The sequence below is a fragment of the Oryctolagus cuniculus genome, chromosome 2 (genome assembly GCF_051225735.1).
Source record: "Oryctolagus cuniculus isolate XC-2025 breed Fujian yellow rabbit chromosome 2, ASM5122573v1, whole genome shotgun sequence".
Taxonomy (NCBI): Eukaryota; Metazoa; Chordata; class Mammalia; order Lagomorpha; family Leporidae; genus Oryctolagus; species Oryctolagus cuniculus.
This window is the reverse complement of record NC_142868.1, coordinates 145,139,826-145,154,772: the sequence shown is the minus strand read 5'-3', so window position 1 is coordinate 145,154,772 and position 14,947 is coordinate 145,139,826. Positions and strand designations below refer to the sequence as shown.

The 14,947-nt window shown below is 36.5% G+C and overlaps 1 protein-coding gene across 23 annotated transcripts in view; it reads left to right on the top strand.

Annotated features, from left to right (window-relative positions):
* EHBP1 (EH domain binding protein 1) overlaps nt 1–14,947 on the top strand; it is a 380,185-nt gene that overhangs the window by 306,043 nt on the left and 59,195 nt on the right. For 13 of the 23 annotated variants that reach the window (XM_070069064.2, XM_070069059.2, XM_070069066.2 and 10 more), the window contains 2 exons: nt 9,251–9,358; nt 12,939–13,063. In XM_070069064.2, coding sequence (XP_069925165.2) covers nt 9,251–9,358; nt 12,939–13,063 — 233 coding nt within the window. The remainder of the gene's footprint in view (nt 1–9,250; nt 9,359–12,938; nt 13,064–14,947) is intronic. The other 10 variants (XM_070069071.2, XM_089326371.1, XM_089326372.1 and 7 more) reach the window with 1 other exon arrangement.

The following is a 14,947-nucleotide window of genomic DNA, read 5'->3' as shown; positions in this document are numbered from 1 at the left end:
AGTAAATTAATGTCTGCTCTTCTAATGTCTAGTCAGAATCATCAGGTCTGAGGAAAAAAATTTTTACTATGAAATAATATGAAAAGAAGAGAGAAAAATAATTTGACACCAGCCTAGATGGGATAGTAGGATGGAAAGATTTTAGAAGCCATAGTCCATAATCAAAACGCAGAGAGGGTAGTGGAAAGCTGACATAAGGTGGAAGTACAGCCATAGGAATGCATTAAAGATGTTCACCCCCCAAACTCACTGCTTAAGTTACTTGACAAAGCTCACTTTTTTCGTTTCTCAAGCAGCAACCAGGTTCAATGGGTAAAGGAAACTTAGTGAGTTTGAGATCAGGTGTCTTCAGCTTCATGGTAGCCACACAAAGTACACGCAAGACATTTGGGGGCATATATAGCCATGTATTCAAGCAGCCTACTGTGACAGTATTGCAAACATAAGCAATCTAATTCTTGTGTGAATGACAGAAACACGCTTATCCTTAGAAACAATAGCCAAGGTACTTCTCCTGGACATAAGGTTTATGGGAGCATCAGCATCAGGTGATAGTATATTGTGCTGCACTTGTTTTTTGAGTTTCTGCATAATAAAATTAAACCTGTAATGGCTTCATTTTATTTATTTTTTAAATTTATTTTCCCCCCAAAGAAACCTTTTATTTAAGGAATACAGACTTCATGCATTTTATAAGAACAACTTTAGGAATGTAGTGGTTTTTCCCACCATACCCGCCCTCCCACCTCTCCACCTTTTCACCTCTTCCCCCTCCTATTCCCATTCTCCACTAAGATCCATTTTTGATTAACTTTATACACAGAAGACCTCTATTTTTCTTTTATTTGACAGATAGAGTTAGACAGTGAGAGAGAGAGAGAGAGAGAGAGAGAGAGAAAGGTCTTCCTTCCATTGGTTCACCCCCCAAATGGCTGCTACGGCTGTCACCGCACCAATCCGAAGCCAGGAGCCAGGTGCCCTCTCCTAGTCTTCCATGTGGGTTCAGGGTCCCTAAGCACTTGGGCCATCCTCCACTGCCTTCCTGGGCCACAGCAGAGAGCTGGACTGGAAGAGGAACAACCAGGACCAGAACCTGATGCCCATATGTGATGCCAGTGCCGCAGGCAGAGGATTAGCCAAGTGAGCCACGGCGCCAGCCCCACACAGGAGACCTTTATTAAGTAAACAGTTCAACAATTTGCATGGAAAACAAAGAACGAAACAAAACAAAATTGTTCCTCAACACTCAAGACAAGGGCTGTTCAAAGTCATTACAATCTTGAAGTTAATTTTACTTCTTTTTTTTTTTTTTTAGAAACTTAATTAACTTTAAAGAAGCACTCAAGAATGATACATCTTTTGAGAGCACTTTGATAAAATTATAATACAACTCTCTGAGGACAGAGGTCCTGTGTGGCAAGTTAGTACACAGTGACTCTTGTTATTAATTTAACAATTAACATTCTTATGTATGATGTCAGTGATCACCTGAGGCTCTTGACATGAGCTGCCTAGGCTATGGAAGCCTTTTGAATCCACAAACTCCATCACTATTTAGACAAGGCCATAAGTAAAGTGGAAGTTCTTTCCTCCCTTCAGAGAAAAGTACCTCCTTCTTTGATGATCACTTCTTTCCACTGGGGTCTTACCCACTGAGGTCCTTCATATAGGACATTTTTTTGCCACAGTGTCTTGGCTTTCCATGCCTAAAATACTCTTGTGGGTTTTCAGCCTGACCAGAATGCCTTAAGTGCCGATTCTGAGGTCAGAGTGCTAATTAAACTGATTGTCATTCTATGAGTCTGCTGTGTGGACTGCTTCCCGTGTTGGAGCATTCCCTTCTTTTTAACTCTATTATTATTACCAGACCCTTAATCATATCCGTATGATCACTTTAATATTTAAGATGGCATTTTTACTACCAAGCTTAAGGGGATTTGGGGTCTAATGGCAAATTTTTAAACTGTACCTTTAGAAGTAAGTCCATAAGAATATATGCAGACCTATACAGCTTGACAGTTAAAAACATCATATACTTCATAATTACAACTTTACGATTATGGTGATTTGTCCCACTGTGCCCCACCTCCCACCCATACTCCAAACCCCTCTTCCTCTTCCCTCTCTTATCTGACTCTTACTTTTTACTGAGATCAATTTTCAATTGACTTTATACACATATATTTAACTCTATGTTAAGTAAAGAGTTGAACAAATTTTATTAAAAAAAACTGTTCTTCAACAGTAAAGACAAGGTCTATTCAAGTCATTTTTTCTCAAAGTATCAATTTCACTTCTATAGATTGCCTTTTAGGTACTCTATTAGTTATCACAGGTCAGGGAGATCATGTGGTATTTGTCCCTTAGCAACTGGCTTATTCACTAAATATGATGTTTTCCAGATTCATCCATTTTGTTGTAAATGACTGGATTTCATTTTTTTTTACTGCTGTGTAGTATTCCATAGTGTACATATCCTATGATTTATTTATCCAGTTTTCAATTGTCAGGCATTTAGGTTGATTCCATGTCTTAGCTATTGTGAATTGAGCTGCAATAAACATGGGGGTGCAAATAGCTCTTTCATATGCTGATTTCATTTCCCTTAGGTAAATTCCCAGGAGTGGGATGGCTGGGTCATTTGGTAGTTCTATATTCAGATTTCTAAGGTATCTCTTTACTGTCTTCCATAATGGCTTTACCACTCTACATTCCTACCAACAGTGGATTAGGGTACCTTTTACCCCACATCCTCACCAGCATTTGTTGTTTGTTGATTTCTATATGAAAGTCGTTCTAAGGGGGATGAGATGAAACCTCATTGTGGTTTTGATTTGCATTTCCCTGATGGCTATTGATCTTGAGCATTTTTTTTGTGTGTCTATTATGGCCTCATTTTATAATCCTCATCCTGTTTGACAATTTTGGACTAATTTTATGGGTTTTAATTAGCAAGGTGAAAGTACTTAAGGGCAAAGTTTAGTGTTTTTGATTTTTTAGTTGTATATGATATTGTGTTCAGAGATTATGGCATGAAATTCAGCTACCTTATTTTAAGATGATATTTTATAGTATGTGATATACATTCATATTGTTTTTTATGTTTTATATTTTTATGTGTATGTATTCCATAGCTTATCACAGTAACTTGAATTATGATAGGACAACTTAACTTTAAGCTGAAATTGTTGCCTTTCATTGATTAAGATAAAATAATATACTTTGTTTTACATATTAAATTAATAAGTACCTTTTGTATATTGTACATAAGAATGTGTACTTGAATGGTCCTTACTGTTTTCAATTATGATAAATAGATTTATCTAAATTTGTTGAACAAATAAAATCCTACAGATCTTCAATAATTTTTATTTTCAGTTTCTATTAATATATTTGTATTGTGTTTTCTGTATTTTATTTGATTATTGTAGAATAGCTTGTAAAATGGTGAATTTTATAAGGACATTTGCTGAGAATCAAAAAATAATATACAAGTAGGAAATTTTTTCTTAAAACATTTTTACTGATAACCTCAGCATTTTTTTAGAACTGCAAAAATTTTTTTAAAGATTTACTCAGTTATTTGAAAAGCTGAGTTACAGAGAAACAGAGGGAAAGACACACAGAGAGAGCAAGCTCTTCCATCTGGTGGTTTATTCACCAAATGAGTGCAATGGCTGGCTTGGGCTGGCCAAAACCAGGATCCTAGAACTCTGTGTAGGTCTCCCATTTGGTTGGCAGGGGTCCAAGTACTTGGGCTATCTTCTGCCACTTTCCCAAGCACAGTAGCAGGAAGCTGAATCAGAAGCTGGACTTTAACCAGAACCTGATATGGATTGCTGGTGTTGTGCCATAACTCTGGCCCCCAAATATTATTTTTCCTTACCCTGTCACCTTATGTATTGGTTTCTTTTCCTTTTCCTATAAATAGTTAATGTATGACTGACCTTATTTTTGTGCCATTAATCATATTATTGAGGTTCCTGTTTTTGCTTAAAGTATTATGTAATGTCAGCTGGAATGCTTTTCTACATTCCAGTGCATATCTAATCTCCTCTTACCTTTTCTTTTTTAAAGATGTATTTATTTATTTGAAAGGCAGAGTTACAGACAGAAAGAGGGAGAGACAGAGAGAAAGAGAGATCTTCCATCCACTGGTTCACTCCCCAAATGGCCACAGGTGGGACCCAGGAGCCAGGAACTTTTTCCAGGTCTCCCACATGGGTTTAGGGGCCCGAGGTCTTTGGCCATCTTCGGCTACTCTTCCAGGCACATTGGCAGGGAGCAGCCAGATCTTGAACCGATGCCCATATGGGATGCTGGTGTTGCAGGCTGCAGCTTTACCCACCACACCACAATGCCACCCCTCCTTTCACCTTTTCCTGCACGCATAATGCATGCAATACTTGCAGAACAGTCCCTATTGTATAATGGCCCTCTAGTTTACTTTCTGCCTTGCTTACCTTCTGGATTTTCAGTGATTAACCATAAATATATTATATATACACAGACACATACACACAGACACACACACATACACAAATATGCAGTATCAAAACACACATGCATGCCTGCAGATATATGCACATATAATTTAGTTCTGGTAGACTGCTTTTAGAGCATTTATATCGATGTTAGGAAATGTGTAACATTAACAGTTGAAAAGAATGCAAGATTCATTGTGAAACTGAAGTCACTGAATGGAAGAAAGTAGAAAATCATTCTTAAGAAGATCTGAGCTAGCCGGCGCTGCTGCTCAATAGGCTAATCCTCTGCCTAGCGGCGCCAGCACACCGGGTTCTAGTCCCAGTCGGGGCACCGGATTCTGTCTTGGTTGCCCCTCTTCCAGGCCAGCTCTCTGCTGTGGCCCGGGAGTGCAGTGGAGGATGGCTCAAGTACTTGGGCCCTGCACCCCATGGGAGACCAGGAGAAGCACCTGGCTCCTGGCTCCTGGCTCCTGCCTTCGGATAGGTGCGGTGTGCCGGCCGCAGCGCGCCAGCCATTGGAAGGTGAACCAACGGCAAAAGGAGACCTTTCTCTCTCTGTCTCTCTCACTATCCACTCTGCCTGTCAAAAAAAAAAAAGATCTGAGCTGTATAGGAGATCAATTTTTACTCTTGCCCTCCCAAACAGTAATCCTTTTATCTAAGGCTGGCAATACATATACAGACATTGTTAGCCCACTCAACATTACTTTTGAGTGTTAGTGTAAATAGAGATTTTGTTTAGCCTGAAAATAATGTGAATGTCACCTGTTGAACATTTTACAGAAACCTGGCACTGTTTATGTAGAAAAAATGTACAATGTTCTATATATCCTAGGATCCTGAAAGTACCTATATCTGAACACATTTCTGGACTGAGCTGTTTTTGTTTTGTTTTTTAATAGTAGTGCCATCATTCTAGTCACTCGGGCTGTGGAGTTGATTGTGATGTCTGCTTCATCCTTGCTGTCTTCAGTATCCCTTCTCCCACAACTGAATATCCAGTTGATTTTCAAATCATATCATACCCACTCCCAGTTCTTTTATCTTACGTTAGGTTCTCCATACTGCTTGCTCAGGAGTTATAACAATCTTAAAGCTGGATTTCCTGCCTCTGGCTCTTCTTTTCTCTAGTCCAACATGTAGTTCAGTAAGTTTGTATGAAGGATAATGTCACAAGCATTGTACACCACCATGCATGATCCTTAGACCATGTTTTGTGACACGTAAGAAGGCATTGGAGAATGTAAGCAAGGGTGACATCATAGGTATAATATTAGAGCTGTTCTAATTGATAAAAGACATAGATTTTAATGCTTATATTTCTACTAATAAATTAAACATATTTCACAACTGGCTACAGTAAGAAATTTTGGTTGAAAACTGCCCATAGAGACTGCTGTTCAGGTAATCTTCTAAAGACTGTGCTGAACATGTTAGAGCACCAATGTCACTCCATTCCTACCAAATAAAATTTAAACTTCACATTCTTCCCTTGTGAGCTTTCTACAGTTTTGCCTTTCAAGTCGTGCTTCCCTTTAAGTTTGCTTGAGCCAAACAGGATTTTAAACCAAGCTGTAGGCCAGCGCCGCAGCTCACTAGGCTAATCTGCCTGCAGCACCGGCAACCCAGGTTCTAGTCCTGGTCGGGGCGCCGGATTCTGTCCAGGTTGCTCCTCTTCCAGTCCAGCTCTCTGCTGTGGCCCAGGAAGGCAGTGGAGGATGGCCCAAGTGCTTGGGCCCTGCACCCGCATGGAAGACCAGGAGGAAGCACCTGGCTCCTGGCTCCGTAGTGGCCATTTGGGGGGTGAACCAACCGAAGGAAGACCTTTCTCTCTGTTTCTCTCTCTCACTGTCTAACTCTGCCTGTCAAAAAAAAAAAAAAAAAAAAAAAAAAAAACAAGCTGTAAATATAATCTGTCTATTGCTGCTTCCATGCCTTTAATGCCTTTTCATCAACTGTACCTCTTGATATTCTGTACATTTTTTTCAAGACCTAATTCAAAGGTTAGTTTTTCAAGAAAGAATTCCTAGTGTCATTGGCAAAGAGTAAATTTTTTATCTCTTGAATTTATTCTATACTTTATTTTTACTCCATAACACCCAACCTATATGGTGTTGTAGTCACTTGAATGTATACCTTTAAGTCAGAATAAATGCTTTATGCAACTGGGTATCACCTTAACATTTAGCATACTGTTTACAATTGTATATATGATAAACAGTAAAAATTTCTTAAACAAATGAATGTTAAATGTTGTGCCTTTGCTCTAGGTTGATTATGGTCAGCAGTAATCAATGGAGGCTGATTGGCAATAATAGAATACTGCATTAGATCCCAAAGATAATTTATAGTAAATTGTTGTGACACAGAGTGATACTGAGGAAGTATTATAAATATTCACCTTTATAGCCCTCAGAAAATTTTTGTTAATTCATTTGTTAAACTACAAAATTGTTTAGGAAAGAATTTGAGAGCAGTTAAGTTGAAGATGATAACTTTTATAAAATTACTCAAATAACTGTGGTAAGCACAGGTGATTAGAAAAGATATCATAGAGCCAGCACTGTAACATAGTAGGTTAAGGCTCCATCTGCGGTGCCAGCATCCCATATGGGTGCGGGTTTGAGTCCCGGCTACTCCATTTCTTATCCAGCTCCCTGCTAATGTCCTGGGAAAGCAGTGAAAGACAGCCCCACTTGGGAGACCTGGAAGAAGCTCCTGGCTCCTGGCTTTGGATTAGCCCAGCTTTAGCCATTATAGCCATTTGGGGAGGGAACCAGTGGATGGAAGACCTCTCTGTCTCTCCCTCTCTCTGTAATTCTGCCTCTCAAATAAATTAATTAATTTAAAAAAAATCTCAAGTTATTTTACTTAACTAATATAGCCATGTATGTTTTGACTATTTCTATAACAATGTTTTTATCTTTGCCTTTTCTTTCCCCTGTTGGGTATATCTGAGTCTTTTTTTGTTGTTGTTATTTTCTTTTTAAAAAAGATTTTATTTATTTATTTGAAAGGCAGAGTTACAAAGAGAGACAGAAAGACAGAGAAAAAGAGAGATCTTCCATCTACTGGTTCATTCCTCAAGATGGCCACAACAGCTTTGATGGGCCAGGCCTGAAACCAGGACCCTGGAACTCCATCCAGGTCTCCAACATGGGTGGCTGCTTTCCCAGGCACATTAACAGAGAGCTGATTGGAAGTGAAGTAGCCAGGACTTGATCAGGCACCCATTTGGGACGCCAGGTTCGAAGGCAGTGGCTTAACCCACTGCGCCACATCACTGGCCCCTTTTGTTTTCTTTTTTAAAGATTTATTTAATTTATTTGAAAGCAAAGTACAGAGAGAAGCAGAGGAAGAGACAGAGAAAAATCTTCCATCTGCTTATTCACTCCCCAAGTGGCCGCAACAGCTAGAGCTGGGCGAGGCTAAAGCCAGGAACCAGGAGCTTCATCTAGGTCTCCTACTTAGGTGCAGGGGTCCAAGAACTTGGGCCATATTCTGCTGCTTTACTAGGCACATTAGCAGAGAGTGGGATCAGAAGTGGGGCAGCCACGACACAAAGTAGTACCCATATGGGATGCTGGCATTACAGGTGGCGGCCTTACCTGTTACACCCAAATGCCAACTCCTATTATTTTCTTTTAAATGACTTACATGGTAGTTAAAAAGTCTTTAATAATCGTTAGCTATTATTATCAGTATTAATGCTGATAATAAGTATTTACCCAGGAAGTCAAAAAATCAAAGATGTACAGTTTCAGAAAGGGATAAATACTGGGGGATTAAGCTAAAACTATAGATTTTGGAATTTTTCAGTTGGAAAAAATCTTTGAAATACTTCACTATTGAAAGTTACCTGATAAAAAGTACATTGCAGAGAGTAATAGAGATATTCTTCAACTCCCAGGGCTAGACAACTCTTTCTCCAAAAGGTACATTGCCTATCAGCCACAGAATTTAAAGCTAAATCCATCATATGCAAATAAAATTATTTTTATGCCTTTTTACATATAGAATTTAAATTAACTAATTGTATCACTAGAGTTCAAAGAGAAAAAAATATTTACTAGAAATCGTTAATGTCAAAAATATTCCATTAATTAATCACGACCTAAAACATTTTACTAAGCATTTAAAAATAGTATAAGACATCCTCATTCCCCATATTTAATTTTGAATAGTAATACTTTTTTTCCAGTTTTCATTCTTCTGAAATATATTAGCTGTTTCTGAAACTTTCATTGTATAAAGGTGTTATTTTATTCTCACTCTTAAGGTATCCATTAATGTCTTAATGACTGTATTCCTTTAATAGCAAAAAAAGTATCAAGTCTTCCTAAAAATGGCTTATAGCTGGAACTAAGGAATAAGGCATGATGTGTTTCTATATGCATTTATATGTAATAAATGATAGAATGTCACAGATCAACTTTATTTTTTTCTCTTATTTATTTGAGATTACTAATAGATTACATTTTAAAATATAGGGACTCAGTGAGCTCAATGATTCAGAGACAGCATGTGGCAAATTGTCAAAACCTTTGCATCTGCTTTGATGTGATAATTCATCTTTGACATATGAATGTAAAATATAAATGTTAATCCAAAACTGAAAAAGTAGCTTAAAACTGATTTCTTAACTTGCTATCTATGTCACACCTGAATAACTGTCATTAAAATACTGTTTTTTCTGCAGTGTTTTGGAGAAATGATATAAAATATAAATAATATACTAACATTATTGCTACATGTTCCTACAGATGAAAATGATAATATTGAGATAGATACTAACGAGGAGATTCCTGAAGGCTTTGTTGTAGGAGGTGGAGATGAACTTACTAACTTAGAAAATGACCTTGATACTCCCGGTAATTTCAAATTATAAATGTTTTGTGTCCTGCTGCATGGCATACTTTATGGTTTTTGTTATCTCATCAAGAATAAGTTCTTTTTTTCTAGTTTTGCTGCATCTTACACCCTCTCAAATCATTTAGTTAATCCACCTTCCACCAATGTTATTTTATTTTATTTTAGGTTGAATGATGAAATCAGCAATAGCATAGGAATAGGAGTTGTAGTTTGTGTTCTTTTATCACTAAGATTCACTGTTACATTTTGTTATATGAGATAGTTTATAGGTATTCAGTAACTGGTTCCCTATTAAGCTGAACTGTTTTGGTGTGATGTTGTAAGGTATATGTGGAGTACCTATAGAATACTCCAAATGTAAGTATAAACCTTGTATCAAATTTTCTGATGTAGTTTAGGAATTGACAGTTTCGGTTGTAATATTATTTTGTAAATTTTGTGCTTAAATATGACTGAAATATTGCTACTATTTTGTATATACTTAACAACCAATTACATGTAATACCATATATGAAACTGCTTATATAGACTGCTATTAAATTAATCTTTTATCTGATATCAGTAAATCAGTAAATCACATTGGCAATTGAGTTTTGTAAGTCAGTTTTGTAAAACATAAAGATACTTGCTTGTGGTTCTTAATAGGTAAATGTTACAAATGCACTGCTTTTATTTTTTTTAAAGATTTATTTTTTATTTACTTGAAATCAGAGTTACAAAGAGAGAGAGAGAGACAGAGAGAGAGAGGTCTTCCATCTGCGGGTTCACTCCCCAAATGGCTGCAAAGGCTAGAGCTGTGCCAATCGGAAGACAGGAGCCAGGAGCCTCTTCTGGGTCTCCCACGAATGCACTGCTTTTATAAGCCAGCAGCAAGTAGCTGTCCCAAAACTTTGTTAACAGAGAGGTTCTGTAAATGCGTATTGAGTTGAATTTAGTAATGAAAGCTCTTCAATGATCTCTTTAGACTTAAAGGTAAAGTGTCAAAATCACTATTATCTATCTTTCCCTGGAAAAGAATGTTAAAAAGAATGATAGCAGACATTGTTTTTCCCATTCAAGGCATGCCCTACAAAGCTTATCAGTTTTGTTTCTTTCCCCATTTGAATCATGCTATTACTTCTCCAAGAAACAATTGACCAAGGTCCTCCTAATCATAAGGAACACCCCCAGAAAACCCATGCCTTTTTATCAGTGACTCTTTCATGGCTCAGTTTTTAATTATACTGTTGCTACTTAGGGCTCAGTATATTTATAACTGTACAAGTCCAAGAGAATTTTTGGATATATGGTGCTATTTATGGAATATTTTCAAATGTTTAACTCCAAAGTAGAGCCAGCTTTTATTTCTTTCTGTTTAAAACACTACAGAACTTGGATAGGTTTGATTTTTCTTATTAAATAGATTTTGTTGTTTACCCACTCTCCAACCACAACCACCACCAAAAGCTTTTATCAAAACTCCATAGCATCCTCCTTACTGCTGAGAACATCTGTAAATACTGAACTGAATGAAGTTTTAACATTCAATTTATGGAAGTATAAAATCAGTGACAATTAGTGATGCATATGTTTTTATTTTACAGGGGATTACAAAGATAAGATGAGGGAAATTTCCTACAATTAGCTGTAGAAACTTTGTGAGATATTTTAAAGATGGGTTAATTTTAGTCCTGATGAGCTTGACTCTTGTCCTTTTTAAAGGCTCCCTTCCTACTTCATTTATTCCAAAAAGAAAACATATTTACATCTTCCTGTTTGGAGTAAATTAATCTATTGTTCACAACTACCATGCATGTGAGTTGGTATTGGCATGTATATATACTGATTTCCCAATTCACATCTGTGGTTTATTTCATGGAAATAAGAAATAGAAATGCAAACTGGAATTTGGAAGCACATAGACTATCTTATGATTTTTATCCTTGCTTTTTTCCCCCAAAATTCCTTTTTCAATATGTACATAAATGTCATAATGTTTTAATAATAAATTGTTTAATCTTTATCTTGATTTGACCATGGTTCATCAGATATTGTTTAAAAAAGAAGCCTGGCAATATAAACTGACCAATTTGCATGAAAGTAATGATAATAGCATTTATTATGAGTCTTATAATTAGAAAAGTTATTAGTCTTTATGAAAAATATCATTCACCAAATGGTTGGCATATCTTTTGCAATCACTTTATTAAAGAGTTGCTTTGTGTGAATTAAATAGAAATATTTGTGTTCTCACTTGTTTCTGTAAGAACTATAGATTAATATGCTTGCTAAAAATAATTTGAAATTGTTTATTTTAAAAATTATAGCCATATTTTATTTTACACTTCTACCCATATTTAACACATTCCAAAAATATTATAATTGTATTTCTGCCATCTATGTAGAAGGTATGTGTAAACATATGCTCTGCTTCAATGCTGGGTATATATCTACACATAAACATTGGATTCTAACAGTCCATATGTACTGTCTGAGATCATGTTTAGAAAGAACTTATTTTAATATGGCATTACATGTATATTTTTTTTTTCGAGAGAGAACTCCTGTTTGCTGCTTCACTCCTCAAATACCTGCAAAAATCGAGGCTAGGCTAGGCTGAAACTTGGAGTCAGGACTAATTCCAGGTCTCCCATGTGAGTGACAGAGACCAGTTACATGAACCATAACCTGCTGCCTCCCAGGTTCTGCTTTGGCAGGAAGCTAGAATCAGGAGCCAGAACTGGGAATTAAACCTAGGCATTCCAGTATGGAACAGGGACATTTTAGGCAGCATCTTAATCCCTAGGCCAAATGCCTGCCCCCCATAAAAGCTTTTTAAATTACATTTAACCCATACAGCTATTTATATAAATATGTGTGTGCATGTATACAGACACACACACACACACAAACACGCACACATACATATGAGAGATCTTCAAAAAGTTTATGCAAAACACATATTATAAAAAAATTACTCATAAATACCAATTTATTTCTTTTCTTTTTGTTTTTTTTTTTTTTTAAGATTTATTTTATTTATTTGAAAGAGAGTTACAGAGAGTGGTAGAGCCAGATAGGTCTTCCATCTGCTGGTTCACTCCCCAAATGACCACAACGGCCAGAGCTGAACTGATCCAAAGCCAGGAACTAGGAGCTTTTTCTAGGTCTCATATGTGGGTACAGGACCCCAAGTGCTTGGAACATCTTCTACTGTTTTCCCAGGCCATAGCAGAGAGCTGCATTGGAAATGGAGCAGCCTGGTCTTGTACCAGTGGCTGTATGGGATGCTGGCGCTGTAGACCAGGGCTTTAACCTGCTGCACCACAGCAGCAGCCCCAAATACCAATTTCTTTTCACCAAAGTAAATTCATCTTTTAATTCCATTTTCTACAAACTTCTTGAAGTCTCCTCATATATAACATATAGGCATAGGTTTAAGAATTCTGCATGTGTATAGTCTGATTAGTTATTTCAAAATCCTAATGTCCTTTTCTTCTTTCTTTTGAAATATAATATTTTGTGATATCACTTAAAATTGATAGCCTATACATATAAATACATCTACTCTGTTATTCATGGTATTTGTATATTTAACAGAACAAAATAGTAAGCTGGTGGACTTGAAGCTAAAGAAGCTCCTAGAAGCTCAGCCACAGGTGGCAAATTCATTCTCCAGTGCTGCCCAGAAAGCTGTAACTGAGACCTCGGATCAAGACATTAAGGTAAATCTGACTTTTAAAAACATTTAGCTCCATATCTTTATATTCTACTTTCTGCTAGCCCTTTATAATCCTAAAAAGTTTCACCCTAATTCTTTGCATTAAAATTAAGATGTAAAACTTTTTATTAAATAACCAATAATTAAATATCAATATGGCAGTCAGTATTCATTTGCTATTTTTCAAAGAAACCACTATGTCAGAGTGCTAGTTTGAGTAAAAGCAGAGGGTTTGTAGAAACTATTATTGAAGTCTGTGTATATTGTATATTTTGCCAAGAAGAATATTGCTAAGCAAACTCTAGCATTTTTCCATCGTCCTTATCCTTCTACCTGTTTAGATGAACTAGAATGGCTGTAATTTTCACAAAAACATCATACCTAAAGATGGTGACATGATTAAATACAAATGTTTAAGATACTTCCATGTGTTCTGTATCATTATGAATCTTACCTTATTTATCATTATAGCAAAAATGCTACATTATGAGATTGTTTTATATTATCCCCACCACCACCACCACATACTCCCCCGTCCTTTCTACACCGTGTAGCATTTAGTATTTCTCTAGCTTTAGGGCACTTCCAGTCCTGTATAACTTTTCACCCACCTGCGGACTATGGGGACTGCCCTGCTGACTGAAAGGATTTCCTTCCCCTGACACAGAGATGCTTTGAAGTCTCAAAACAATGACTTTCATTGCTTTTCCCGTATATTGTCGGTTTCTATAAATTGGTGATGAAAGTGTGTGGCAGCACCAGAGGACTTTGGGTCTCTATCTTTGAACAAAAGGAAGCCTGGATCAGGTCTGGTTTTTTGCGTTCAATTTAGCTTTCTGCAGTGGATTTAATGCAGAATGAAGCTGGCCTAAGAATAATACAATGGATTGAAAAGGCTAACTGAATTAGTGGGTTTAGAGGAATACATTTGTAAAGTGGCAGAAGTCCCTAGTCATAAAAAGGTTTCTTAAGATGGGATTTGCTGGCTAATCACACTGATATTTTAGCATGTTGCCAGGCCTAAAAAAAAATTTAGCCATGTTTGTTTATTTTGGTAGACTTGAGTTTTAGACTGTTAGATAGTTATTATAATAATAGTAGAATTCACACTTTTTTTAAAAAAAAGATGTTTCTTTCTCAACTACATAGCTAGTATATTATAAGAATGACGTTGATGATATATGTGTGTGTGCATGTGTATGTCAGATAACTAAAAATGAGGTAGTTCCAATATGATTTAATCACTTATCTAGATGAAATTGATTTTGCTTCTTTAAAAATCTCCTGTTATAATTTTTAAAGTTATTTCAACAAAATTATGCTTTTAACGGATTGCCTTTGTATGAATCTTTTCAGTTAAGATTTTGAAAATGCTTATAAAGAACATATAGATTCCATCTGTTCTCTTGAAGCTTTCAGCATTGATTTGGGTTTTTATTTATTTTTTAAATAAAATGCAGTTTACACGTTTATAAATGAGGCATTCTGTGTTTGTGGAAAAGGATAAACTGTTACCTTCCCTTGAGGATTCTGTATCCCAGGCCTCCTTGAGGCTAGAGAATAGGCCATTGGAGGGCTCCCTCATTACTGATTGTCTCAATGCAGAGGAAGGGCAAAGTCTTGGTAGCTTTTGATAACCAGTTTCAGCATTCAGCAGGCTTAGCTATTAGTCATGCATCTTAGCCTTTCCCTATTTACTTTCAAAACACTTAATAAAAATAATAAAAGATTAGGTATAAAATGAAATATTTGTTTGGTACACAGCACCTCGGTATCTGCAGCTTCCACACACTGCAATGATTCAGTCTTCTGGGATATTTCTTGTTGATAGAACCATTTGAATTTGTTACCAGTATTAACATAGGAAGCTCCGGAAAAGATAATTGTA